Genomic DNA, 27,488 nt, shown 5'->3' with positions numbered 1-27,488 from the left:
CAGCTTCTCTGGCGCTGAGGCCTGGGCTTGGACTGAGCCAGGCTCCCGGCACCCCGGGGCCCCACGCCTGCAGACGGGCTGCCGTGGGACTTCCCTGTGGCCGTGTACCGGTGCACGTAGCCTGTCGGTTCTCTGTCTGCAGGCACCTGCTGGATGCGGGAGCGTTATGACGGCCATGACACCCTGCCTTCTGTCTCCACCTTGCCGCTGGTAGCCATTGAGGATAAATGTCTCTGAGCAGGACACAGCAACGGAGACCAAGACAACGGGGGCTGGGATGGACTTGGGGACAGGGCAGGGGCGGGAGGGCGGAGGGAGGGGCGGGGCGGGGAGCCGGGGTGGGAGGGTCCTGTCGCTGGGCGGCAGCTGGTGAGACGCACACCTCCCTTTTACCACTTGGCTGATGGGGCACGGAGGGGAGACGCACACCTGTGACCCGCTCAGAGCCCAACTGTTCTGAGTCGCTCCGCAGGTGGGACACGGTCAGCAGTTGCCTTCTTGGTGCTTCTGTTTCTTTCTCTCTCTCTTTTTTTTTAAATATGTATTTGAAAGGCAGAGTTACATAGATAGGGAGACAGACACAGATATTCCAATTGCGGCTCACTCCCTAAATGGGCGCAACAGCCAGGGCACCCTGGAGAAATCCCACCGGCGTGGGCTGCGTGCCCGCCACGTGCCTGGCGCCCGCGCTAACATCGTGAATGCCGAGTGGCTCAGCATGCAGGGTGAGGCCTTCGGGACAGAGTACGTGACCGTGACCACAGGGCTTGGCCGCGGTGTCAGGCTCCTGTCATCACCACCCTGCCCGCCCCCCAGGGAGCGCTCAGCAGGGTGGATGAGCAAGGAGGGGTCCCCACTGGGGAGGTGCAGCCGTGGCCGCCCAGGCGATGCCCCCCGGGGGAGACAACCGTAAGCAGGGCCGTGCAAATGTTGTCAGGACGCCACGTGGAGTTGGCCTTCTCGGGCTAAAAGGAGCTTCTTCAGCTATATCCAGGAGCTCCCGGCTGTTCGGCTGCAGACGTTTGAGCAGCACTGCCGGGCCTGGAATAGCCCCCAGGGTAAGAATAGCCCATGGCCAGAGACGGCGCCTGCTGTCCGGGGGCTCTGCAGTTGTCAGAAGGCCTTGGCCCCCAGGCAAACGGCTCAGGGCTTCAGCTCCTGGCCCCTGGGCCTGAAACCTCCCCTTCCCACCTCCAAATCCCTCCTTGGAGCCTGAGTGAGGAAAACTCGCTCCTTCCTGCACAGCTCGCCGGCCGCCCCGGGAGAAGACAGCGGCTCAGCGGCGTCCTAGCGGCCTGGACATGGAAAGTGTGGACTGGCTGGGGTTCCTCCTCGTCACGCTGGACTGCAACGTGACCATGCTGGGTGAGTCTCCAACGCCCGTCCTGGTTCTGCCTCCCCGCTGCACTCTCCAAAGCGCCCAGCTCTGTCCCGGTTTCTCCGTAACCTTTTCGACACACCCCTAAGCATGGCTGGCTGATTCCTGGCTTTCTCTGACTTCGGCAGAATTTATCCCAGTCTCCTTGTGTACAACGCCCACATGGCTTCAGCACCCAGTGCGATGATTCTTTGAGACCTGTTTCTCTGCTCTCTGCCCCCACCACAGAGCGGAGAAGTTGCGAGTTACTTTGGCATGGTCTCCAGGTCTCCCCCAAGAACTGACCCCTGGCGTACAACGGGGGCCTTAGTGCCACTCTGGTTCCCTCGCTTGGTCTCGTTAATTCCTGATGCGGTGAGAAGAGGCAGCCCCCATGAATTTAGAGCAGCTGAGGACCGGGATTTTCTGCTGAGCTATCGAAAAGCTGAATGTTCTTAAAGAAATTCCATTTCAGGGAGTGTAGACTCCCGTCTGTGCATCTGTCCGAAGCCCTGCCGTTAGAGCCCTTGTCGTGAAGACTTGCTCAAAGCCGCAGCTCGCAGGGCCTGTGCCTGGGCACAGGGGCACCTGGCCTCCCCCAGGGCCTGTGCTCCTAAGAAGGGGGCGACAATACTGAGGTCATCAGTCTGTGCAGACTGTGGGCTGGATGGGGACGCCAGCAGCCCCTGGATGTCCGGTTTAAGTCCTGGGCACTGTGTGCTTCTGGATCAGCTCTGCTGTTTTTTTTTTTTTTTTTTTTTTAATGCATTTATTTGAAAGACAGAGTTACAGAGAGAGGAGGGACAGAGGGAGGGAGGTCCTCCACCCGCTGGTTCACTCCGCAGCCGACGGCAGCCGCATGACAACCGCAGAGTCGGGTGGATACACAGGTGCGCCCTGGCAGTCGAGCTGTTTAAAAAGCCTCGTGCAAGCAAGCAGGGGTGCCCCAGCCTCTGGCTCGTGCCGGGGGTTCCATGGACGTTTGTCAGACAGACCAGCTGGCCAGCTGGAGACGTTGCTGCCACTGGGCATGAGGGCCCTCCAGAAGCTCGTGGGAAATGGAGTTAGAGGGGAGGTTCATTGTGGCACCAAAAAGAATCGAAATCCATGCCTAGGAGGAGTCTTTAAAAATGTCTTGGAAAAGCTGCATCACGAAGACTGTGCACGGATTTCTGTCTCTTTTCCGCACCAAAATACACTTAGATTTCAATTCCATTTCCCACAGACTTTTTCTATTGACTTTGTAAAAAGAATGTCTCTTTTAAAAGAAAGATTTATTTATTTGAAAGGCAGAGTATCAGAGAAGGACCTGCAGAAACACAGTCTGGGGTGGGGGAGGGAGTGAAAGAGGGCTGGCACCCTCTGGTTCACTTGGCAAGTGCCCACAACAGCCAGGGCTGGGCCAGGCCGAAGTCAGGAGCCAGGAGCTCCATCCGGGTCTTCCCTGCAAATGGCAGGGACCCAGGTACTTGAGCCATCACTGGACCTCCCAGGCAAGAAGTTGATTTGGGAGGGGGGCAGGGCTGTGGCGCTGGTTTGAGTCCCGGCTGCTCCACTTCCAATCCAGCTCCCTAATGCCTGGGACAGCAGCCACAAATGGCCCAAGTCCTTGGGCCCCTGCATCCACATGGGAGACCTGGAGGGAGCTCCTGGCTCCTGGCTTGGCCTGGCCCAGCCCTAGTCATTGCCATCATTTGGGGAGTGAACCAGCGGGTGGAAGATTTCCCTCTCTCTGTCTCTCCTCTCTCTGTAACTCTGCCTTTCAAATAAATACATCTTAAAAAAAAAAAAAAAAAAAGCTGCCCGGGACTTAAACTTGATACTCAGGGGATGATGGGATGCAGGTGCCCTGAGTGCCGGCCTAACCACTGTGCCACGAGGCACACTCTAAAATGCATTTCTTTAGAATGTATTTATTTGACAGTGAGGGAGAGAAAATTCTCAACCAGTGGTTCTTGCTCCAGATGCCCCCAACAGCCAGGGCTGGGCCAGGCTGAAGCCGGGAGCCAGGAGCTCCCTCCAGGTCTCCCATGTTGGTGCAGGGGCCCAAGGACTTGGGCCATCTTCTGCTGCTTTCCAGGGTGCGCGTGAGCAGGGCGCTGGATCCTAAGTGGAGGCAGGACGTCTTAGCCAAGGGACTGCCACCTGCCCTATCCCTGCCTGTGGGCTGCTGGGGTCTCCAGCTTCGGTCCCCCAGCCCCCGGGGGAAGGGCACCTCTGTGGGGTGACGCGGGGTCTCTCCCCTAGGGAAGGTCTGGCTCCTGCTCACCGTGCTGCTGAGGCTGGCGGTGCTTGCCCTGGCCGCGCTCCCCGTCTACCAGGACGAGCAGGAGCGGTTCGTCTGCAACACCCTACAGCCGGGTTGTGCCAACGTCTGCTACGACGCCTTCTCGCCCGTGTCCCCTGTGCGCTTCTGGGTGCTGCACAGCGCCGCCGTGCTCCTGCCCTACGCCGCCTTCACTGTCCACGTGCTGCACAGGGCGGCCCGGCTGGCTGCCCACCGGCTCCGCGGGGAGCGCCGCCCGCTGCGCCTGCCCGACTTCTCCTGGAGCTACATCGTGCACCTGTGTCTCCGGACCCTGCTGGAGGTGGCCTTGGGGGCCTCCCACTACCTCCTCTTTGGGTTCCTGGTCCCGGCAAGGTTCTCCTGCAGCCATGCCCCCTGCCCCGGCGTGGTGGACTGCTACGTGTCCCGGCCCACGGAGAAGTCCCTGGTGACACTGTTCATGTGGGCGGTCGGTGCATTGTCCCTCATCCTTGGGGTCCTTGACTTGATCCTTAGCCTGCGGGCCCGGACCAGGCCAGCAGCCAAGGGCTCCTCCATCATGGAGCAGCGTGGCCATGTGGGGAGCCCAGAGGATGTAGATGGTGGGTGGCAGGGAGAGGGGGTGCCCACGCGCCCTGTCCCGTGGCCCCGAGGCGAGGGTGCCGCCAGCCCCAGTGGCACATTCCGTGGGTCCGGGCGCTTGGAGCTTCCGGATGAAGACGGGAGTGAGGGGATGGCCTCAGTCAGTGACCAGCTGGCCAGGGCATGCAGAGAGCCAGTGGGCAGCCCCTTCAGGGAGGCCCCCATAGACCCCAGTGGCTCAGGCCCCACTGGGGTGGTGGAGCAGCCCTCCCCGGGGCCTCGGGGCCGCCTGGCTGCACACCGCTCCTGCAGTCAGCTCCAGCCATCAACCCGGCCAGCCAGCTCAAGCAGTGCTCCCCACCTGAGAGCCAAAAGGTCCGAGTGGGTGTGAAGGGGCCACTGCCCCAGGCAGGGGCGCCCCCCAGCAGGTGCACAGCGGCCCATCACTGAGCCACGCTCCAAGAGGGCAGCATCGGCAGGAAGCCAGCCAGCCAGCCTGGGACAGGCGACCCCGAGAGACCCGGCTCAGACTTGTCGGCAGGAAGCCAGCCAGCCTGGGACAGGCGACCCTGAGAGACCCGGCTCAGACTTGTTTGGACAGCCCTGTTCCTAAAGGCACCAGCATGAGACACCCACGCCGAGCCACAGCCGTGAGTGGGACCGTGTGTAGCCTCACTCCTCACAGCCCTGTGCTCTCCGTGGTTCCTGGTGGGTGGGTGGGTGGTTTTGAGATGAGTGTTTGTCTTTCAGAGGCACCTGTGATGCATGGGTGACATTAATAACTTCTCCAGTGCTCCTAATAAAGCAAAGGCCGACGGCATCGTGACCCCACGCTGGCCGCTCTGCTGTGTGGTCGCTGAAATGGCCCTGCTGGGGGACACCGGGCTTTGCAGGGGCATCGCGTGTTGCCGCCGGTGGGAGCAGGGTTCCCTGGGCGAGGGGAGCCCCGGCCCATGGTCTCCCATGAGTCTGCCAATGGCCGCCCTGACCGGGGAGCGCCTGGCTGTGGGGCAGTGTCCCTAGGTTTGTCACGAGGCTTTCAGTCCTGGCGTTGCAGCCTGAGCCCTCCTGTCCCCGTGGAGCAGGGGGGATGTTGTGGGTGCTGTGGCACACGCAGTCATGAGCTTCCTGTGTGGACGCAAGACGCAGGCGCTGCCCCTGGCTCGGGACAGGGCTCTCAGAAGACGCTTTTGCATTTCCCTGTGCCTTGTGGTTTCATCTAAGTGCCTCCAAGTTCAAGTGCAGGAGCGCACGCTGCAGCACAGACAGCTGTGTGAAGGCTGTGGGCCCAGTGCGGCTGCTCCACCTCCAATCCAGCGCCTGCTGTGGCCTGGGAAAGCAGTGGAGGACGGCCCAAGTGCTTGAGCCCCTGCACCCACGTGGGAGACCTGGAGGAGGCGCCTGGCTCCTGGCTTTGGCCTGGCCCAGCCGTCATCTGGGGAGTGAAACGGCAGATGGAGGATCTCGCTCTCTGTTTCTCTCTGTAACTCCACCTTGCAGATAAATAAATCGATCTTAAAAAAAAAAAAAAAAAAGACATGTTGGCTGGTGCCACAGCTCACTAGGCTAATCCTCCACCTGCGGCGCTGGCACACCGGGTTCTGTCCCGGTCGGGGTGCCAGATTCTGTCCCGGTTGCCCCTCTTCCAGGCCAGCTCTCTGCTGTGGCCCGGGAGTGCAGTGGAGGATGGCCCAAGTGCTTGGGCCCTGCACCCCATGGGAGACCAGGAGAAGCACCTGGCTCCTGGCTTCAGATCGGTGCAGCGCGCCGGCCATGGCGGCCATTAGGGGGGTGAACCAATGGAAGGAAGACCTTTCTCTCTGTCTGTCTCTCCTGTCTCTCTCACTGTCTAACTCTGCCTGTCAAAAAAAAAAAAAAAAAAAAAAAAAAAAAAAAGACACACATGCACTCTAGTCAGGAATCCTCCTTCGTTACTTGGGAAAGTATCTTTCTCTGGGTTTCTTCTTGTTAGGCTTGTTACTTCTTTCAAGGTACTCAGAGACTAAGAGCAGGGGGAAAAAAACCCCACAATTTTTGCACTGAAAAAAAAAGTTGTAATTCTGGAACTTTCAGGATGTTCCAGCCCTGGGGGAGGTTGTACAGGTTCCCTTTGAAAGATGTGGGGTAGAGACACAGGTCCTGCAGGTTCGGGGCCAGGGAGCAGCATGGACTCTCTGGACCCCCCAGCCCAAGGCAGGCGTTCGCAGTGGCTAAGATCCCCTCTGGGGGTGCCCGGGTCAAGCCCTGGCTCCGCTCTCAATCCCGACTTCCACTAGCGCACACGCGGGGAGGCAGCAGGTGATGGCTCAGGTACCTGGGCCCCTGCCACTCCCCAGATGGGGTTCTTAGCTCCTGGCTTCTGCCCAGCTCAGCCCTGGCTGTTTCGGGCATTTTGGAAATGGACCACCAGATGACAGCTCTCTCGCTGTCTATTTTTCAACAACAACAACAAAAATAACCAAAAAACAAGAAGAGGGGGTGTGGTCTAGAGGTCACTGGCACCCCAGGGCAGGCAGAGCCTTTATCTCCAATGAGGCTCCCTCGGCTGGTAGCACGCGTTCCTGAACAGGGGGAGGACGCGGTGAGGTCGGCCGGGGACATAAGCTCCATGCGCCGACACCGACACCACTGTCCCTCCCAGGCTCCCGGCTCCATCTAGTTTCTTGCTTAATAGAACCACACAGTATCGCACAATTCAGTTTCTTTCTTTGCAAGTCTTTGGTTACTAACAGGGCATGAAATTCTCCGTTTGCACCAGGTGAGGGCGCTCTGTCCCCTCCCAAGCATTTACCACTCCTGGAGTTGAAACAAAACAAAACAACACAAAACACCATGGAAACCAATCCCATCTGTCTCCAGGAGCCCAGGTGGGTGACCGCAGCTGGCTGGCCTAGCGGATCCGCGGAAGACCCCCAAGAATCCCCAGGGCGGCCTTGGAGAACTCTGGCATCTCAGTCCCAGGGTGCAGCCTGGGCGCTGTGGGCAGAGGTGAGGACCCCCGCTGGGCTGCTAAGCCGTCCAAGCCTGGGCCCCGGGGTGTCGCAGAAGGGGAGTGGACAGGGGCTTTGGTCCTTGTCCCCTGGGCTCGGTCACTTGGTTACCTTGGTGCTGACTGCTTCTGCCCCTGGCCGCTCCTCCTCTTGCCGCACCTCTCTCTCCTGCCGCAGGTGCCGGCGCCCTGCTCAACCCCTCTCCACAGGTGCCGCCTGCAGGCCTTTGCTTGCTGTGCCGCCCGTGCTCCCTCCCTGACTGCGCTGGCCAGAGTGACTCCCCTCCCCCCCGCCCAGTCTGTCCCTGCAGCTCCTCCTAGGGGGCTGGGGAATTCCTGGGGAATTCCCTCCTGGAGAGGAGGGACCATGTGTTCTCCGTGCCCGTGGGTCACTGGCAGACCACGGGAGCCCACGGGGCGACTCTGGGACCAGGGCGCACAGCGGGGTGCACAGGGGGCCGCTGTGTCAGGCCTGCAGGACAGGCGCTTTGCTAACCTGTCCGCACCCCTGGTTTGGGAGCTGCAGCGCCCTAACTTGCCAAAGGAGGTCTTGGGTGTCAGGGTGTGCATGTGTGTGCGTGTGTGGCACTCCGGCTGAGCTGCCTGTCACGGCATCTGGCGACCCCACGGCCTGCGGGTCTGCTGTGGACCCCACCCCCTCCCCAGCAGCCACCCCGCTCCTCAGGACCCAGGGTTCCAGGAGGCCCTGGGGTCCCCTCCTGTAGAACCTGGCTTCCCACACTGCTGTGTTCTCCAGGGGGGCTCTGGAAGGCCACAGCAGGCCCCCTCTACCCCTTGGCTGGCCTTGTCGGACACCTGGGGACAGCAGGGACAGCCCTGCCCCCTGGCCGACCCCACAGCATACGTGTGCAGCTCCAAAGGCTGACACTGGGCTCGGCCGACAGCCAAGTGTGGGGCGTGTGAAGCAGTGCAGTAGCTGGTGTAAAACCGCCACCTGCACTGCCGCATCCCGTACGGGCGCCGGTTCGAGTCCCGGCTGCTCCACTTTTGATCCAGCTCTCTGCTACAGTCTGGGAAAGCAGTAGACAGATGGCCCAAGTCCCTGGGCCCCTACACCCACGTGGGGGACCTGGATGAAGCCCCAGGCTCACCCAGGCCTGGCCAATGCAGCCATCTGGGGAGTGAACCCGCAGATGGAAGACCTCGCTCTGAGTCTCCTTCTTCCTCTGTAACTCTGGCTTTCAAATAAACAGAAAACTGAAGCCTACTCCAAACAGTCTCTATTACTGATTCTTCCTCCATTGAAGGGTTGGTAGGACAGATCTTTGGCAAGCATTCCACTCTTTAAATAAGAGTAACACAGAGGCTGGCACGATGGCTCACTAAGCTCATCCTCTGCCTGCGGTGCCGGCACCCTGGGTTCTAGTCCCGGTCGGGGCTCTGGATTCTGTCCCGGTTGCCCCTCTTCCAGGCCAGCTCTCTGCTGTGGCCAGGGAGTGCAGTGGAGGATGGCCCAAGTGCTTGGGCCCTGCACCCCATGGGAGACCAGGAGAAGCACCTGGCTCCTGGCTTCGGATCTGTGCAGTGTGCCGGCCGCAGCAGCCATTTGGGGGGTGAACCAATGGAAAAAGGAAGACCTTTCTTTCTGTCTCTCTCTCTAACTCTGCCTGTCAAAAAAAAAAAAAAAAGAGTAACGCAGAAAAGAATTTGTAGGAAGACAGGCACTTGGATTGCCACCGACCTTAGTTATATTTTTAGCTTAACAGTGACACTGAGGATTGATTGATTGAGCGGAGGTTAGCAAAAGTCACCTTAAACTGTGTGGGAGTGATGTCCTGTGAGGCCTTAAACAGATGCAGTTTTGAGGTCAGGCATGACCCCAGATTCTGAGAACTTGGAATGATGAACACAGAACGCCTGCAGGAGCCCTAGGTGGGTGCCTGGGACAGGGTCTGCCATCTGGGTCGTCAGTTTTTCTGAATGAATTGGAAGGGAAATGGCACTGTGCAGCCACAAGATGGCAGCAGAGCACCGACTGTGGACAGCGGCCGGCGCCGGCTCCGCTCTGAGCACCGCTCTGCACCCACTCTTGAAGTAGCACATCTGCTGTGCAATCTCTCGGTGGATTTCTGCTCGCAAGATGATCTGTGGGCCTCCCCCGCAGGCTCTGAGGCACCGGGGCGCCCCAGCGCAGCCCGCGAGGGCTAAGGGACTGCCGCTTAAACTCTGCTGAACTTGGTGCCCTGTGGTCCTTCCCGGTCCCGCAGCTGCCCCGGCAGCTTGCTGTAATGAGCTCTGGCCTGACTGCAGGTTTTCATCAGGTTAGATTTTATTGACATTGATCTAGCCACACAGTAATGACGTCTTTCCCCACGGACCCCGGTATTTGACAAGGTGTCCAGAAACAAATATTTGTTTCATAGTCACTTAGGTCACACCCTGGGAGCCCAATGGGGTGTCCGGGGCAGGTGCACCAAAAGAATCAGCCGTGGGGTTTTGATTTCACGAGCAGATGGCACTGGGTATGGGGCAACTTTGCCAGGCAGGTTTTGGCCTCAAAGGCAGAAATCGAGCACACGGCGGCTTTCAGCTGGGGTTGCGGGGAGCCCAGGTGCAGGGGGGTGTCAGCAGTCCACAGGGGCTCTGTTGGTTGGCTTCATGAGCCTGCTGAAATTGAACACAAGCAGCCACCTGGTAAAAGGAACCAACACGGCATTTGACAAGGGTTCAGAGAACCAATAGCTAGCAAGCCCCTCAGCTGACCACTTGGCACTGTGTCCCATGTTCAGAACTCTGTCACTCATGGGAATGGCACACTGGAAGCCCAACATGCCAACCAAGGACTTTCAGCTCTGTCCCCGTCTGCCAGGTACAGCTCTCGTGGCACCTGCACCCTCCAGCCCTGCAGTCCCCACTTGGGTGGGGAGCAGGCCCCTTCTGGGCACCTAAGGCACACCCCCATGGTCCCTTCATGACGACAATGGCGGCAGAGGGGAGGTTTCACAGGGCCCCGCCTCGGAAAACGCGGACTGGCGGGAGAGCCGGGGCCGCTGTTCTTCCTGTAAATCCGATTTTTAAAAATGCAATTAACAGCAAGCACGACTCTGGGAAGGATTTGCAAAATGTCAGGACGTGAGAAGTCGCCCACAGTACGGAAGTTTCCACCCTATTAAGAAAACCACCGAAGATTCCGATCTGGAGAAGTAAAGAGAAGAAACATCTTAGCAGGATGCCCAGGACAAGTCCCCTCCCACCACGGTGATTGATGCCTCCATCATTAGCGGAGGATCTGCCCGGTTCTTATCTTGATTGACAGGTTAATAAGGGACCTGGGGCTATCTTTTCAGTAGGAACACACAATCCCACCAATTACTTTTAAATTATTGCTAATGTGTCAGAAAATAACAAGCATCAGGAATAAAAATATCTTTAAAAGAGAGAAACCTCTGCCGAACCAGCTCCTACTTCCGGGTTCAGAAAACTTCCCAGAATTTAGTGAATAGAATTTAGGCACTGAGGATTTTTTTTTTAAAGAAAAACTTGTAGATTATAATAGTTCATTGGTTCAATTAGGAGCGAGAAAGAAGGGAGTTTTGTAATGCAATTGTCCAGGGAAGGAAAAGGCTTTAAATTGGGGGATTCTGTGCCGAGACCACCTGTAGGGCATTCAGCAACGCCGCAGCGCAGGCTCGCAGCCTGCGGGCTGGCCAACAATACCGGGAATGGCTGTTTAAAAGGCGGAGCGCACTTGTGCTCCCGGTCCCCACTGACTGTTACAAGTGTTCCCGGCCCCTGGCTCCCTCTCCTTTTTAAAGTAAAAGTCCCACATCCCTTCAATGGCCGAGCGCTCAGGCTCCGTGGTGGCCAATGGAGCCGGCTGCAAGGACGGAACAGTGCGGCCTTTACAAACGCCTTCGAAGATCAAAGTTTTTCCAACTCAAAGGACCAAGTTCCCTACAGATTAACCCTATTCATCCGGCTCCTCTTGAAGGGATGGTGTGCAGAACCACTGGACAGACAGGTAGGGAGCGCCACCATTGCCGAAGCTTTCTGCTAATGCAGCAGCCTTCTGCTTCAATACATTAGCTTAGTCTTGACAGAGGGATAACAGGTTTTCTTTTCTCCTCCAGAGAAGGCAGCACATTTGGGACACACAAGCAGGGATGATTATTAAGATGTTAACCCATGAGAAGAATCCATTCTTGAGCCCTCCCCTGCTCGCGACCAGGCTGTCCAGTGAGTCCCACGGCCAAGAGCGCCCTGAGCTTTAACAGCGCACCTGGACGTCCCAGCAGCACGTGCAGTGACCGCACCACCAGGGGCTCTGCGGACTCCAGACGCCAGAGAGCCCAGGTGGGCTCTGGAGACCTTGGCGGGCACGACACGGGGGAATGGCGGGGCCCAGGCCCAGGGGGCTGCTGCCTTGCGAAGCGTCCGGCTCACCCACTCAGGTGCGAGCTGGATCCAAGATCTCCACTCTGCTGTCAGTCCCACAAGGACCTGGACGGCGGTAGAACCAGCGCGTTTGCCGGTACCTTCCCCCCACTGCCAAGGTCCCCAGGGAAAGTCCCTTTCCGGCTCCTGGTCCTGGCCAAGCTGGCCAAGCCCTCTGGAAGGCAGCAGCAGCTCAGAAGACGCAGGGAGAGCCGGCGAAGCTTCCGATCATTTATCAAAAGTCGTTTTATTGACAAAATAGAATACTTATATTTGTTCTTACAGGGGTCGCCTCTACACTTTTTACAAAAAAAATGTACACGTTGTATATCTTTGGATATATACATATGGTACACGTTTTTGTTTTTTGTTTTTGCTTTTTACAATGTAACAAATAATTATATAAATACATCCTCTAACGTCAGAAACCCGTATTTACTTGGATTGGGTGATTAAGACATTTCTTGCTTGCTTATTTAAGGCATGTGCCCGGTCAGGAAAGATTGACCCAAACCGTGCAGCCCCGGACGGCCGCAGTCGGCTCGCCCCTCGCTCCAGAGTGGACGCACAACACAGGGGGTCTCCGGGCGGCATCGTGGAGCGCTAGCTTCCAGGTCGGCGAGGGGCACGCGGCGAGGGGGCTCCGGAAAGCCCGGCGGAGTCCACCCAGCCGGGCCCGCGCGGCAGGAGCGCCCGGCGCGGGAGGAGGGGGCCGGCTCCCGGGGGGCTTCCATGCCAGCTACTTTGTTCTAAGGGAGTCCTTTAAGTCCCAGCTAATGGATACCATTAAGAGTTCATTATCATGCTAATAGCAGTCAACACCACGGGGAAGGGGGTGGGGTGGGTGGGAATCCCGCGCGCGCGCGCGCGCACGCACGCACGCGCCCCCCGCGTTCAGACCTGGGACAGGGGCATCTGCTTCGGATAGGACCCCGAGCTGGCCGTGCCCGAGCGCCAGGTCAGGCCGGTGCTGACGTCGCTGTAGAGCGAGCCCCCTCCGCCGCCGGGCCCCGCGCCCGCGCCGCCGCCCCCCGGGCCGCCGCGCCCCTGCGCGCCCGAGCCGCCGCCGCCGCCGCCGCCGCCCGCCGTGCCCTTGCTGGCCCAGCAGCAGCGCGTGCAGAGCGCGCGCCAGGACTCGAGCGTCTTCCCGGACCAGATCCACACCCCGGAAGTGATGCCCACCACCAGGCACATGAAGTACTTGAGCATGAAGACGGCGTAGTCGGGCCTGCGCGCCTGGTCGGGCTGCAGGTCCCGCAGGCAGGGGCAGTTGTGCGTGGCCTCCCAGCGCGGCCGGTTGTGCTGCTCGTAGAAGAGGCAGGCGACCACGACGGCGGCGGGCACGGTGTAGAGCACCGTGAAGAGCCCCAGGCGGATCATGAGCTTCTCCAGCTTGTGCGTCTTGGTGGGGCCGCCCTGCTGCTTGATGACCGAGCGGATGCGGAACAGCGACACGAAGCCGGCCAGCAGGAACATGGTGCCGATGAAGAGGTAGATGACCAGCGGCGCCAGCACGAAGCCACGCAGGTTGTCCAGGCTCTGGTTGCCCACGTAGCAGATGCCCGCCACCGGGTCGCCGTCCACCGAGCTGAGCGCCAGCACGGCGATGGACTTGACGCTGGGCACGAGCCACGCGGCCAGGTGGAAGTACTGCGAGTAGCCGGCGATGGCCTCGTTGCCCCACTTCATGCCGGCCGCCAGGAACCAGGTGAGCGACAGGATGACCCACCAGATGGAGCTGGCCATGCCGAAGAAGTAGACGAGCAGGAAGACCACGGTGCAGAGCGCCGGGCCCGTGGTCTCGTAGCGCACGTGCTGCTCCACGGCGCCCAGCTCCTCGTAGTCGCCGCGCGCGCCCGCGCCGCCCCCGGCCGCCGCGCCCGCCGCCGCCGCCGCCCCCGCGGCCGCCGCGCCCCCCGCGCCGCCCGCGGCCCCGGCGCCCGGCGCGCCGCCGCTGCAGGCCACCTTCTCGTGGCCGGCCACCAGGCGCACCAGGTAGCCGACGGACACGAAGAGGTAGCAGGCCGAGAGGAAGATGATGGGCCGCTCCGGGTACTTGAAGCGCTCCATGTCGATGAGGAAGGTGGACACGGTGGCGAAGGTGGACACGAAGCACAGCACGGACCACAGGCCGATCCAGAAGACGGTGAAGGCGCGCTCGTCCTGGCTGAAGAACGGGTTGTGGCAGGGCAGCGCGCAGTTGGCGATCTGGCCCGTCTTGACGCGGTTGTAGAGCGGGTGCCGCTCGCTGGACACGCTCACCATGGGCGCGCGGCACTGGCAGCCCGCCTCGCAGGGCGCCGCGCCGCCGCCGCCGCCAGGGGGCCGCGCCTTCCCGCCGCCGCGCGCGGGGGCCGCGGCCGCCGCGTCCCCGCCGCCGCCCCTGCCGCGGTGCGGGGGCCGGGCTCCGGGCGCGCGGCCGTGGCCGCTGCCCGCCGGCGGCTGCTCGCCCGGAGGCGGCGGCGGCGGCGGCGGCGGCGCGCGGCGCGGCGGGCCGGGCGCGGCCGTGGTGAGGTCGGTGCGGTTGTAGTCCATGCACAGCGTGTCCGGCTGGCCCTGCTCCGGCAGGCGGTCGCAGCGCATGCGGTCGGGCCAGGCGAAGCCGTACTGGCGCATGAGCGGCGCGCAGCCGGCCTTGGCGCGCTCGCACACGGCGCGGCAGGGCGGCAGCGGCTTCTTGTAGTCCTCCAGGCAGATGGGCGTGTACATGGAGCACAGGAAGAACTTGAGGTCCGGCGAGCACTGGATCTCCACCAGCGGCCAGAACTGGTGCACCTCCAGCCCGGCCTCGTCCTGCGTGTCGTGGTTGAACTGGTTGGGCATGTAGGTGTAGTTGTAGCCGATGCCCCGGCACAGCGGCACGGTGATCTCCTGGCACGCCAGCTCCTTGGCCGACGCGGCCGCCGCGCCGCTGGAGCGCTGCAGCAGCGCCAGGGCGGCCAGCAGCGAGGTCACCTCCAACAGGTAGCCCCACTCCATGCCGCGCGCGCGCGCCCGCGGCCCCCGCGAGCGGGGCCGGCCGCCCGCCGCCGGGCTCTGCGCCTCGCTGCGGGCCGCGCTCAGCTCTCGCGGGGCGGGCCGGCCCGGCCGCGGCGCATGGCCCCGACCCGCTCGCTCGCTCGCTCCCCCTGGCGCGCGCAGGGCCCCTCGGCGGCGCCGCAAGTTTCCGCCCGCGCCGCGGCGCGCAGTCAAGATGGCTGGGCCGGCCGGGCCCCGGTCAACCCCGTCTCGGGCCCCGGGCGCTCATGCCCGCCTCCGCCGCCGGCTTCCTCCGTGCGTCCGCCTGGCCGGCCGCTCCTCCTCCTCGGGCGCAAGTCCGCGCCGCGCCCCGGGCCGCTCCTCCTGCCCGCCGCGCGCGCCCCGCTCGCCCCGGAAGCGCAGCAGACCCCCGAGCTGCGCGCCCGGCCCCGCCGCCGCCTCGGCGGGAGCAGCACCCTGCACCCAACTTCCCGGCCGCGGCCCCCCGAGCGCCGCGCGCCCGGCTCATGAATATTTATACGGCCCCGGCGCTGCCCCGCCCCCTAGTGCCGGCCAATCGGCGGCGGCGGGGCGGGGTCCGCGCGCGGGAGGCGTGGCCTCCTGGCCGCCGGCGGGCCGGGGCCCCGCGGGCTGTGCGGGCGGCCGGGCCCGGCGCCTGGGGGCTGGCTGCAGGGCGGCGGCGGTTCCCCAGCGCCCCGCGCGGCCCGCAGAGGGGCTGGGCTCGGGGGCAGGTGGCGAGGCGCGCTCTTCCCCGCCGGGCGACCCGCGCGCATGGTGGAGGCCCGCGCCGCCCGCCTGGTCTTCGTGGCTCGCGGCCCGGAGCCCCGGGCGCCCGCAGCGGCTGCGGGTCAGGTGCGCGCCCGGCGCCTGTCCGCGCCGCGTGGCTCGGGGTGGGGGAGGGTACTGTGTCGGTATTCGGGTGGCGCTGGGACGCTGGGCTCCCTCTTGCAAAACAATCCAGTATCTTCTTAAAAAAAGAAAAAAAGAAAACAAAACAAAAACTTGTAAATCAGCGGCGGGGGGGTGGGGGGGCTCGGGCTCCGGTCTGGGTGCGCTCGGCTCACGCCCGTCCACGCGGAGCGCACCAGCTCCGGCCGGCCGACCCGCGGCGGGCTGCCCCGGGCTGCGGTGCCCGCCCGGGCCGGGGGGCGCCGGCCGGCAGCGGGGTGCGCGCAGGTTGGTGGGCGCCGGCTGGGCCGTCGCGGGGGGCTGTCTTTCTCCCGGTGCGGAGCGTTTGTTGTTTAATTGATGTCGCTGTTCCACTTAGCGCTCGCGCGGGACTCACGCTGCGGCGGTAATTACTGTAACCTCGGGACTAGCGCCGCGGCGCCGGCGCCCCCGCCCGCCTCGCTCCCCTCCCCTCTCCCCCTTCTCTCCTCCTTTCTCTCTCCCCTCTCCTCTCTCTCCTTCCCTTCTCTCTCCTACTTCTCTCCACGTCCCTTTCCCTCTCTCCCCTCCTCTCTCCCTTCCCCTCCCTCCCCCTTCTCTCCTCTTCTCTCCCCCCACTTCTCCTACTTCTCTCCTCGTCCCTTTCTCTCCTCTTTCTCTCCCTCTCCCTCCCTTCCTCTCTCCCCCCTTCTCTCCCTCTCCCCCTCTACTTCTATCTTCTCCCCCTCCTCTTTTCCTTTATCTCTCTCTCCCCCCTCCTCTCCCCCTCCCTCTCTCCCTCCTTTCCTTTCTCTCCCCCCTTCCCTCTCTCTCCCTCTCCCCCCCCCTTCTCCTCCCTCTCCCCCACTCCTTTCCCCTGCTGCAGAGCCCAGCCCCCACGCGGCCCAGAGAGGGGGAAGGCACCAGCCTCTCCAGGTCCAGGTGGCTCCTGGCGGGCACTGCGTAGTCAGGGGACAGGTGAGGCTGGCGAGGGCGCATGCGCGCTGCTCTACCTGGCCCCCACCTCCGAAGGCTTCAGGGGCTCCCCCAGCCTTTGCTGGGCAGGGAAATGTCACGCGGAGATGGTTAGACTTGCGCGCCGTGTAAACTGACCAGAATGAGGGAAAAAAACAGCCTGACATTTGAAAATCGAGGCTGCAAATAGTTGGTTTTGGCTGTTCACTGGCATTCGATTCTTTCTCCTTTTTTCTTTGGAGACAAGATGAAAGCTTTGATGATGTGGAATGTGGAAATTTTTGGTAAGTGTATTAAGCCTGCGTAAAAAAAATAAGCAGACAGAAGTTCAGACTTCTAAAAAATCATGTTATAGGCAATTTGGGGAAACTTTTTACTGATTTGGGACATAAAATCATGAAAGATTTACTTACATAAAATCCTGAAAGATTTATTTTTAATCGTCTATGAATAGCATCTGAAATTTGCCAATAAATGGGAAAATTAAAAAAAAATAAGTGACTACTTGAGAAGCTTTCAGAGGGGGAAAGATTTCTAAAGCCAGCAGCGGTAGTGTGCCCGCCAAGACCAGAACTGCGGACACTTTGCTTGTATGTAAAACAGCATTTCCGGGCAGGGAAGCCGGTGGGTGGGGGATGAATGAATAATGCAGAGTGCAGGAGCAGATGTCCAACAGGTAGAGGGGGAGGCCGGAGGGAGCTGGAACACGGGGTGGCCACGTGGGTGTCAGGAGAAACTGGGGTGAAGGTACTGCAGCCGGACTTCTCGCAGGTCGGGCTCCGCACCTGCAGAACACGTGATGTGAGCGTGGAGTGGAGGACCCTCTGCACCTGATGGCGTCTCTTGGATGTTACCTAAGACACCAGCCGGTTTTCCAGAGGCTGCTTTTCTTCCAGAGAAACGAGTATCGCACGTTCAGAGAGTTTAAAACTCTATCCGGTGACGCTGGGTACTTGACGTTTTGAAGATTTAAAACATTTATTTGGAAGAGGGAGGGAGAGCGAGCGAGCTTCTCTCTGTTGGTTCAGTCCCCCAAAACACCCAGGCCTGGGCCAGGCTGACGTCAGGAGCCAGGAATTCCTTCTGGGTCTCCGTGTGGGTGGCAGGGACCCCAGGCCTTGGGCCATCACGGCTGCCACCTGGCCCCTCAACAGGAAGCGGAGTGGAGGCTGGGCTGGGTCTGGAACCCAGGCACCCCGCTATGGGATGCCTGTGTCCCAAGCAGCATCTTGACCACCAGGCCTCACGGCCGCCCCGTCTTAGTGGGCTCAGGTCTGCAGCACACCAAGCGTTGCGTCTTCAGCGGCCAGCTGTGTGAGTGGACGGGAGCAGGAGATGGACTGGTCAGGGAGGGTATTTGAGCGCTCTTCCTCCTCACCAGCAGCGAATGTTTACAGAGCTGTCTCCTGCTTTCTCTTCCACCAGGGAGGGAGGCTCCTGTGGGTGACAGGCCGCGTGCCCCTCGCTGGAGGTCACTGCTCCCTTACATGGAGCCGCCATTTTGGAAGATGGCGCCTGCAGTGTGGTGCTGCCTCTCCAGCCACTCCAGCGCGTGCTCCCGCGGGCTCAGTTCTTGTTCTCATTTGCACAGGAGTACGGGCGGGTGTCCAGGCTCTTGAGGACACAGTGTGCACTCATTTGGGAGCTTTCTTTCTTTAAAGATTTATTTATTTGAGAGGCAGAGTTACAAAGAGAGGGGGAGAGAGGTCTTCCATCTGCTGCTTCACTCCCCCAGTGGCTGCAATGGCTGGGGCTGGGCCAGGCCGAAGCCAGGAGCCAGGGGCTTCCCCGAGGGGTGCAGGGCCCAAGCGACTGGGTCGTCTTCGCTGCTTTCCCAGGGATCCAGCAGGGAGCTGGGTCGGAAGTGGGACTTCCTTCCGCCATAACCATCTTGTAACTCAAACTGCCAGAGCCAAGCAAGGACACCTTCCCTGGCGCTGAGCGTAGAAGCCAGAGTTCACAGTCAGTCCCCCGGGCTCGTGGAAGCTCCAGCTGCCGAGTCATCCCGTTTCAGGCCACCCTCCATTCTCTGGAAGCCCTTGGCTGACTGGCCCCGAAGCACGGTGGTCTGAACCTGCCTGGTGGCCAAGGTTGGCACCCAGCACCAGACAGGCTGTGACGGTGGGCGGGCTCCAGCAGGGGGCTGGTGACGGGGCCCCGGGGAAGGCAGAGGGCAGGGAGGCGGGGCTGCCAGCGGCACACCTGACCACGAGCAGCCCAGTGCCCAGCCCCCAGCACATCGCACTCTGGATTAGGAATCAAGGATGCTCCAGGTCCAAGCAACCCTTAATATCCGGATTCTCTTCCCTGGGCCGTGCACAGCATCAGGTTCTCTGTGCACTGGGAAATGGCCAGCAGTTTACCACGCGTTTTCTTGATAATGTTTATAAACTGTGCAGTATCATTCCTGAGTGCCTTTGTGTTGGGCTTTTACCCTAAAAATGGACAAAATTCTGGGAGTCAGAGGGTATTTGTTGTTAAGTCCTAGACCCTATAACCTTTTTATTTTAAAAGGTGATTTGAGGCCGGCGCCACGGCTCACTAGGCTAATCCTCCGCCTAGCGGCGCCGGCACACTGGGTTCTAGTCCCGGTCGGGGCGCCGGATTCTGTCCCGGTTGCCCCTCTTCCAGGCCAGCTCTCTGCTATGGCCCGGGAAGTGCAGTGGAGGATGGCCCAGGTGCTTGGGCCCTGCACCCCATGGGAGACCAGGAGAAGCACCTGGCTCCTGGCTCCTGCCATCGGATCGGTGTGGTGCGCCGGCCGCAGCGCGCCGGCCGCGGTGGCCATTGGAGGGTGAACCAACGGCAAAGGAAGACCTTTCTCTCTGTCTCTCTCTCTCACTGTCCACTCTGCCTGTCAAAAAAAAAAAAAAAAAAAAAAAGGTGATTTGAGATGGAGAGAGAGAGAGAGGGAGAGAGAGAGAGAGAGCGAGCCGGCATCTGCTGGTTCACTCCCCAGTGCCTGCAACAGTTGGGACGGGGCCAGGCTGGAGCCAGGAACCCAGGACTCCACCCGGGTCTCCCATGCGGGTGGCAGGGACCCAGGACTCCACCCGGGCCCCCCCACGTGGGTGGCAGGGACCCAGGACTCCACCTGGGCCCCCCCACGTGGGTGGCAGGGACCCCAGGACTTGCACCACCACCTGCTGCCTCCCAGGGAGTGCATTAGCAGGGAGCTGATGGGGACTCAAATCCAGGCACTGCAACATGGGAATGTGGGTGTCCCCACTGGGGGTCTTACCACTAGGTCAAACGCCCACCCAGCATAACAGTTTGTATTGGCAAAATTATAATTAATGTAGGAGAATTGTATTGAAGCCCCCTCTGAGCTGCTGCTGGATGGGAAAGGGCTTTTATTGCAAAGCAGTGTTGGTCCAGGCGAGAGTTTACGTCTGGTTACAGTGTAATCTGGTTTAAGCCGTGGTCTGGGCTATGGAGACTTGACATTAGTAACATGAATACTTATTAGGGCACTAAAGCCTGGGGGTGGTGGCTTGATTCCTGTTTTATGTTTGTTTCTGACCAGAGTCAGGGGAACACATAAAGCATTTTTTGTCTGGAAGTGACAACATTTGATTTTTCTCGTCTTTGTTGCTGTTGGAAGCACATATGCTTCAGGAGAGTCAACCTTAGTTTATGGAAGCATGGTTTGTAGCATAATAGTCGAGTATAGAATAAAAGTGGATGCGTTACCACGTTGAGTGTATTGGAATAATTTCACAACATAAAGATGAACCCTGGCATGCTTTCTTTTTTTCTTGAAAAAGGTTAACTTATTTGTTTGAAAGTTCAGTGTACAGAGAGACAGAGAGAGACAGAGAGAGGTCTTCCATCTGCTGGTTCACTCCCCAGAGGACCACAATGGCTGAGCCAGGAGCTCCATCCGGGTCTCCCACACGGGTGCAGGGCCGCAGTCCTTGGGCCATCTTCTGCTTTCCCAGGCACATTGCAGGGAGCTGCTCTGGGGACTGGACCTGGTGCCCATGTGGGACGCCCGCGTCACAGGTGGCGGCTCCACCCGCTGCGCCACAGTGCCGGCACCAGAAACACTGTCCCAGGTGGGGTTCTGTGCCGAGCGCCACTGTCGCTGGGGAAATGAGAGTGGTCAGATTCAGGACGCGGTGCGGTCTGCTCAGAGCCACGTGGTCCCTTGTCCTGGAGGGGAGTGGGCTGGGGTGGAGGAGAGACACGAGCCGCCCTTCAGAGCGTGGTGCCAGGTTCTGGGCTCAATGCTGTCTGTCCTGTCTCGGCGACTGGCTGCACACTGGCTCCTGCAGGATGGAAATTATTATCTCCTAGCACAGACAGTCCAGGAGGGTGGTTCATAGCACTTGGAAAATGTCCTCCAGGATCCAGATTCTTTCCCTGCCCTGCCCCCCAGGGGTGTTGACAGCCCTGACCTCATGGTCACAAGAGGGCTGCAGTGTTCCGGGCATCTTTCCAGAAGTCTCCTGGCAGACTTCTTTCTTTCAATACTTATTATTTTTTTTAAGATTTAGCCATTTTTAACATCCTATTCACTTTGTGGGTGAATATTATATGCATGCGCATACATACTGTTTGTTCTTGAAGGTGCCTTCCCCAGGCATGGGCAGGTGTTCCTCTTTCTCTGTGTGGATAGCGGCGCGTCTGTAGTGAGACTAAGGTTTGTGAGAGCTAAGGAGAGACGTGGAGGGGGCGGGGACCGGCCACCCCCACGGGGCTCCCTGTCTCAGGCTCCACCTCTGTCACTGTGTACAGGTGAGGTCTAGGGCACAGCAAGACGCCAGGAACGTCTCCCCTTCCACAGCCTCACAAGCTGGCGTCCTGGCGTAAGCTCAAAGTAGGGAACGCGCGATGAGAACAATCTAGAAGCCCAGTGAGGCCATCTTCCTGAACACAGAAACCCGGACCACTGGTGTGGCTGCGGTTGGTCGTTTGGCAGGGTGGAGCTCATGGCCCACCCCGGGGCGCTCTGCTCCCAGGCCTGTCCCCCGGCGTCACGGCTCCCTCCGGGCTCCGGGGCTCAGGGCCATGGGAGGGGGCCTCAGCTCAGCGTGGGACGGGCGGGCTTTCTCTGCAGTGCAGACGGAGGCTCTCCCAGGGGTTCGTGGAAAGTGTGTGCACTGGCAACCGTGCAGGGGCATCCCACGTTCGTGGCGCCAACACAGACGGATTTCTGATTCTCTGTTCCACGGGCGAATGACGGCCCCTCACGGGTCTAACTTGGGGAAGGGTCTCTCCTTCTGTCTCAAGCGACTCCCCCCGGCCGGCAGGTCCACGGCCCAGGCCGCTCCCTGGCTCCCCCACTGCTTTGGCCGTGACTTTGGAAGGTGGCCTTGGCCGAGCCCTGCCACTCACCCCGACAGCGAGGGGAGGTTTCCAGGGCCAGCCCCGCGGGTGGGAGGATCCGGCTCTGCCTCTGCCGGTGACTCCATCCTAGTGTCCTGCTTGCTGGTCCAGGGTGGGGTCCAGTTCTTCTCCTGGTTGCTGTAGGCTGGGAGGTAAATGAATACTGTGTTACTTTCCACCTCCTAGCCCCCTTCCATGTCCCAGAGTTTAGTGACCAGAACAAGAAAGCCACGCTGAACGGAACTCAACACTTCGGAAAAATGTGCCATACAATCCGTGTTACTGCTTCCTAGCCTGCCGTCAACATTTGTGTTTTTTCTTTCCGGAAAAAGAAACAAAAATTGTGAGATACTTCGAACGTAGAGAAAATGAACACAACTATAAGCCATCCTTGATGTGTCCGTGTTTTCACACCTCGGCCTCAGATTGCTTTTCTTCCAGAGAAATAAGGCATCAACACCCCTCCCTCCCCCCTCCCCCCTCCCTCCCCCCTCCTCCCTCTCTCTCCTCCCCCCCCCCTTTCTCCAGAAGTAAGCAGTGTCCTGAAGATGGCTTGACTTGGACCCTAGAATGGTTTTGCACTCTATGCACATGTATATGTACACAGAGTGTGCAGTATTTTAAAATATTTTATAAGTAGCATTTTACCTACCCCTTTTTTTTTTGACAGAGTTAGACAGTGAGAGAGAGAGAGAATGGTCTTCCTTCCATTGGTTCACCCCCAAAATGGCCACTACAGCTGGCGCACTGCGCTGATCCGATGGCAGGAGCCAGGTGCTTCTCCTGATCTCCCATGGGGTGCAGGGCCCAAGCACTTGGGCCATCCTCCACTGCACTCCCTGGCCACAGCAGAGAGCTGGCCTGGAAGAGGGGCAACCGGGACAGAATCCGGCGCCCTGACCGGGACTAGAACCCGGTGTGCCAGCGCCGCAAGGTGGAGGATTAGTCTAGTGAGCTGTGGCGCCGGCCTTACCTACCCTTTTATAAATAGCTTTCTGGCTGATGTTGATGTGGTTGAAACATTTAAGAATTTGTTTTTTTGAAAGGCAGAGAGAGCGAGAGAGGTCTTCCCTCTGCTGGTGCATTCCCTAAATGCCCACAGCAGCCGGGGCTGGCTGAGCCTGGAGCCTGGGGTTTCATCCTGGTTTCCCTTGGGGGTGCCAGGAACCCAAGTGCTGGACCTTCACATGGCTGCCTCCCAGGGTCTGCATGAGCAGGAGGCTGGGGTCAGAGATCAGAGCTGGGACTCAGACCCAGGCTCTGATATGGGACACGGGCATGTTAACTGGGGTCTTACCCAGTAGGCCACACGGCCACCCCCTTTGTCCTTTCTGGTAAATTGTTCCTCGCCTACAGGCGATAACCCTTTCCACCTGCGACAGTTCCCCTGCCCTGAAACTCGATTCTGCTGTTGACTACAGGTTTCTGTGCAGTTATGCTGCTGTTACTGTTGGCAGCTTTCAAATATCACCACCATTCTTTTTTTAATGATTTATTTTATTTATTTGAAAGACAGAGTTACAGAGAGGTAGAGACACACAGAGAGAGGTCTTCCATCTGCTGGTTCACTCCCCAGATGGCTGCAACAGCCGGAGCTGCGCCGATCTGAAGCCAGGAGCCAGGACCCTCCTCTGGGTCTCCCACACAGGTGCAGGGCCCCAAGCACTGAGCCATCTTCCACTGCTTTCCCAGGCCACAGCAGAGAGCTGGATCGGAAGTGGAGCAGCCAGGACTCGAACTGGCGCCCATATGAGATGCCAGCACTTCAGGCCAGAGCGTTAACCCAATGCGCCACCATGCTGGCCCCACCACCCTTCTTTCACTTGTCATTTTTCTACATTTTCATATTTGAGTCTCTTGTGGACAACACAGAACTCAGTTTTCAAAATGCAATCTGCAAGTCTCTGTGTGTGTTATCGGAGAGGCATAGTTTCTTTATATTTATTATGCTATCCTTATACTGTATTTCATTAAGTTGCTGCCAATTTTAAGAGGGAGCATCATGTTAGGCCTGAGAAAGGAAGAAAACCTTGCAATTCAACAGTGAAATGATGCTCATTTTGGAATGACTTAAAGAAATCATTTAGAGTTAATAAAAACTATTTTTAAAGTTTATTTTTATTTATTGAAAGTCAGAGTTACAGAGAGAGAGAGAGCTTCCATCGGCTAGTTCATTCTCCAAATAGCTGGAATGGCCAGGGCTGGGCCAGGCAGAAGCCAGGCGCCTGCAACTTCATCTGGTCTCCCACGTGGTGCAGGGACCCAAGCACTTGGGCCATCTTCTGCTGCTATCCCAGGCCACTAGCAGGGAGCTGGATCGGAAGAGGAGCAGCGGGACTGTGCCCATAGGGGATGCTGTCATCTGAGGTGGAGGCTTTACCCGCTAAGCCACAATGCCAGCTCCACGTAAGTCATTTAATCTGCGGCCCACCCTGGGAGATCATGTTATTTACCTCTTAGACATGCGATTAGCCTAGTGAGCCAGCCGCTGCTTTCTCTTTGACACAGCTTTTCTGTTTATGCCACCTTCTTGCCTGCCTTTTACTACGCTGGTTTTCTTTAGTCTCTTGCTGCGCACTTTAACTTTACTCTTCCTCAGTGCGTATTATGTTTCTTGCATCCGAACCTGACTCAGCAACATCGACTCAGTCCCTCTACTATCCGAACATGACTCAGCAGCGCTCACTCAGTCCCTCTACTATCCGAACCTGACTCAGCAACATCGACTGGGTCCCTCTACCACCTGAACCTGACTCAGCAACATCGACTCGATCCCTCTACCACCTGAACCTGACTCAGCAGCGCTGCCTGGGTCCCTCTACCACCTGAACATGACTCAGCAGCACTGCCTGGGTCCCTCTCCCACCTGAACCTGACTCAGCAACATCAACTCGGTCCCTCTACCACCTGAACCTGACTCAGCAGTGCCGACTGGGTCCCTCTACCACCTGAACCTGACTCAGCAGCGCCGACTGGGTCCCTCCACCACCTGAACCTGACTCAGCAACATCGACTCGGACCCTCTACCACCTGAACCTGACTCAGCAGCGCCGACTGGGTCCCTCCACCTCCTGAACCTGACTCAGCAGCGCCGACTGGGTCCCTCTACCACCTGAACATGACTCAGCAGCGCCGACTGGGTCCCTCCACCACCTGAACCTGACTCAGCAACATCGACTCGGACCCTCTACCACCTGAACCTGACTCAGCAGTGCCGATTGGGTCCCTCTACCACCTGAACATGACTCAGCAGCGCCGACTGGGTCCCTCTACCACCTGAACCTGACTCAGCAGCGCTGACTGGGTCCCTCCACCCCCTGAACCTGACTCAGCAGTGCCGACTGGGTCCCTCTACCACCTGAACCTGACTCAGCAGCGCCGACTGGGTCCCTCCACCTCCTGAACCTGACTCAGCAGCACCGACTGGGTCCCTCTACCACCTGAACCTGACTCAGCAGTGCCGACTGGGTCCCTCCACCTCCTGAACCTGACTCAGCAGCGCCGACTGGGTCCCTCCACCACCTGAACCTGACTCAGCAGCGCCGACTGGGTCCCTCCACCACCTGAACCTGACTCAGCAGCGCCGACTGGGTCCCTCTACCACCTGAACATGACTCAGCAGCGCCGACTGGGTCCCTCTACCACCTGAACATGACTCAGCCATATCGACTGGGTCCCTCTACCACCTGAACCTGACTCAGCAGTGCCGACTGGGTCCCTCTACCACCTGAACCTGACTCAGCAGCGCCGACTGGGTCCCTCCGTGGGCCTCTGATGCCCTTGACTGTGCTCCCTCCTCACCACTCTTGCTTTCTGCTGTTATAGTTCCTGTTCACTTTTACTCTGTAGGCTCTGTACTCACACTGTACATATGCAAGTTACACAAGAACTGAAGATTGAGGCCCCCCGCATTCTGGTCTCCTGAAGCCTTGGGCTCCGGCTGTGACACGTGGGCTCTGAAGCCTGGCTGCACTCCGAGGCCTTCTCCTCCAGCTGGCTGGCTGCTCAGGTGTGAGGCCAGCACGCAGGAACAGCTCAGACCTGCAGTGTCTCTTCTTGGGGTCCCAGCCTTTGGCGGCGGGAGGCACTCGGGGGGCGGGCTCCGGCTCCCACTGCCAGGGTAGCTGCTGAGTGGGTGGGCCCTGCCCTACCCTTCCCTGGGTGAGGGCCAGACGAGGAGAGGAGGGGGTGAGGGAAGAGCAGAGGAGGTGGGCACTGCACAGACAGCGGCGAGGACACCGTTCTGGATGCCTGTGGGCTGCCTGTGTCTCTCTGGTAAAAGGGCGTGACATTTGCTCCTGGGGCCAGCTTGACGCTGGCTCTGCTGTGGACCACCCCGCGCCTCCTGGCACAGAAGCACTCGTTCTTTGGCCTGGTGCTGTGCGGGGCTGGGCAGCTCGGGGGCTGGCAGGCTGGTCGGCCTGGGACTTCTCAGCGGGCCATGGGGCCTCTGCTCCACCTGAGCCTTCATCCCCACCACAGGGGGCAGCCCGGTGTCTTCCGTCACTCTGCCTTCTGCCTCTGCAGGGGGCTTGTTTGTTGATGGCCTTGGCTCAGAGTAGCTCTGTGTCCAAGCCCAGGAGACTGCATTCTTGTATTTTTTTAAAAAGATTTCTTTGAAAGGCAGAGTGAGAGCGAGAGCGAGAGAGATAGCATCCATTTGCTGGTTCACTCCCCAAAACGCTGCAACAGTTAGGGCTGAGCCAGGAGCTCCATCTGTGTCTTCGATATGGGAGGCAGGCACACAAATGATTGATCTCTCGCCTGCTGCCCCCCGCCCCCAGGATGCATTAGGAGGGAGCTGGACTGGAGGTGGGGTAGCTGGGACTGCCGCTGACACTCTGATATGAAACATGGGTGTTCCAAGGGGGGTTGAGCCAGTGGCCTGAAACATTGGCCCGCGGAAGATTGCTCTGTTAGTGAGAGGAGAGTCACGTGCAGCCTGTGTCATCGAGGAAGTGTGAGCTGCTGTTGTCAGCTGTCGTTACAGAATGCACGCTTTTCAGTGTCCCTGCTGGAGGGTCATGGGCGTCTGTGACATCACGCGGATCAGACACCCACAGGGATGCGGATCCCAGTGTCCCCTCTCACAAGAGAAGCCACTCAGAGGCTCCGGAAGTGAAGGTGAGCTGGGGAGCAGCATCCGCATCCCTGTGCTTGAAGGGCATACAGGAGAGAGAGAGAGAGAGAGAACGGCACCGATCTCACGCAAGCGCTGGACAGATGTGTTCTGTGACAAAGCTGGTGCAGCCAGGCACCTCTCGCCTCTCCCATCATCCACGTAGAAACTCCCTCCCTGCAGGCCGGCCCACAACTCCATGCTTGGCACCGTGGCAGCAGCGGCTACTTCTGTGGAGGGGTGAGGGCTTGGGGGGGCGTCCATAGGAAACCTGATTGCATTTCTCGGGATCTCATTTGTAGTTTGCACAGAAGTGAGTGCATTTATGGACATGTTAATTTAAGAATCAATACAGTCTAATTTTAAAACGAGGAGAAAGAAGGACGTGGTGGGATATCCAGGCACGGGGGCTCCACCTTCCCCTCGGCCGTGTGCTGGCGTTAAGTGTGTGCCGGACGTTCCCCACTCTGCTCACTGCCTCAGGTCAAATGCACTGCTCCCCTGGGGTGTTCTGGGGTTAGTGAACCAGAGCCACGTGAGGGCGAGGCCCTGGAATTGGCCCTTTTACAAATAGGGTGGTCAGCCTAGTCCTACGGTGCCCTGTTCCATTCCTGTGGCCTCTGACTCC

At 59.5% G+C, this 27,488-nt stretch overlaps 2 protein-coding genes and 1 non-coding gene across 3 annotated transcripts; 1 reads left to right on the top strand and 2 right to left on the bottom strand.

Annotated features, from left to right (window-relative positions):
* Nucleotides 1–1,170: 1,170 nt before the first annotated feature.
* Nucleotides 1,171–5,036, top strand: GJD4 (gap junction protein delta 4). The gene is made up of 2 exons (XM_070056151.2): nucleotides 1,171–1,365; nucleotides 3,605–5,036. Exons 1-2 carry the CDS (start codon nucleotides 1,302–1,304, stop codon nucleotides 4,594–4,596), a joined length of 1,056 nt encoding a protein of 351 aa, XP_069912252.1. The 5' UTR covers nucleotides 1,171–1,301; the 3' UTR covers nucleotides 4,597–5,036.
* Nucleotides 5,037–11,817: 6,781 nt separating this feature from the next.
* Nucleotides 11,818–15,052, bottom strand: FZD8 (frizzled class receptor 8). The gene has a single exon (XM_017350696.4). The coding sequence runs from the start codon at nucleotides 14,566–14,568 to the stop codon at nucleotides 12,484–12,486; it is 2,085 nt and encodes a 694-aa protein (XP_017206185.2). The 5' UTR covers nucleotides 14,569–15,052; the 3' UTR covers nucleotides 11,818–12,483.
* Nucleotides 15,053–21,877: 6,825 nt separating this feature from the next.
* Nucleotides 21,878–21,999, bottom strand: LOC127487558 (small nucleolar RNA SNORA36 family). Its single transcript, XR_007914492.1, has one exon. It is a non-coding gene; the product is annotated as a small nucleolar RNA SNORA36 family (small nucleolar RNA).
* Between the last annotated feature and the right edge of the window lie 5,489 nt (nucleotides 22,000–27,488).

The sequence above is a fragment of the Oryctolagus cuniculus genome, chromosome 13 (genome assembly GCF_051225735.1).
Source record: "Oryctolagus cuniculus isolate XC-2025 breed Fujian yellow rabbit chromosome 13, ASM5122573v1, whole genome shotgun sequence".
In the NCBI taxonomy this organism is placed as follows: domain Eukaryota; kingdom Metazoa; phylum Chordata; class Mammalia; order Lagomorpha; family Leporidae; genus Oryctolagus; species Oryctolagus cuniculus.
Note: the sequence above shows the minus strand (reverse complement) of the source record. Positions and strands in the feature narration are given on the sequence as shown.

What these genes read in the sequence shown, in the direction of transcription:
- GJD4 (XM_070056151.2), top strand. Translation starts at nt 1,302, where the DNA reads ATGGAAAGTGTGGACTGGCTGGGGTTCCTCCTCGTCACGCTGGACTGC. An exon ending in CTGCAACGTGACCATGCTGG is followed by an intron (nt 1,366 to 3,604) that starts GTGAGTCTCCAA and finishes TCTCTCCCCTAG; the next exon opens with GGAAGGTCTGGCTCCTGCTC.
- FZD8 (XM_017350696.4), bottom strand. Translation starts at nt 14,568, where the DNA reads ATGGAGTGGGGCTACCTGTTGGAGGTGACCTCGCTGCTGGCCGCCCTG.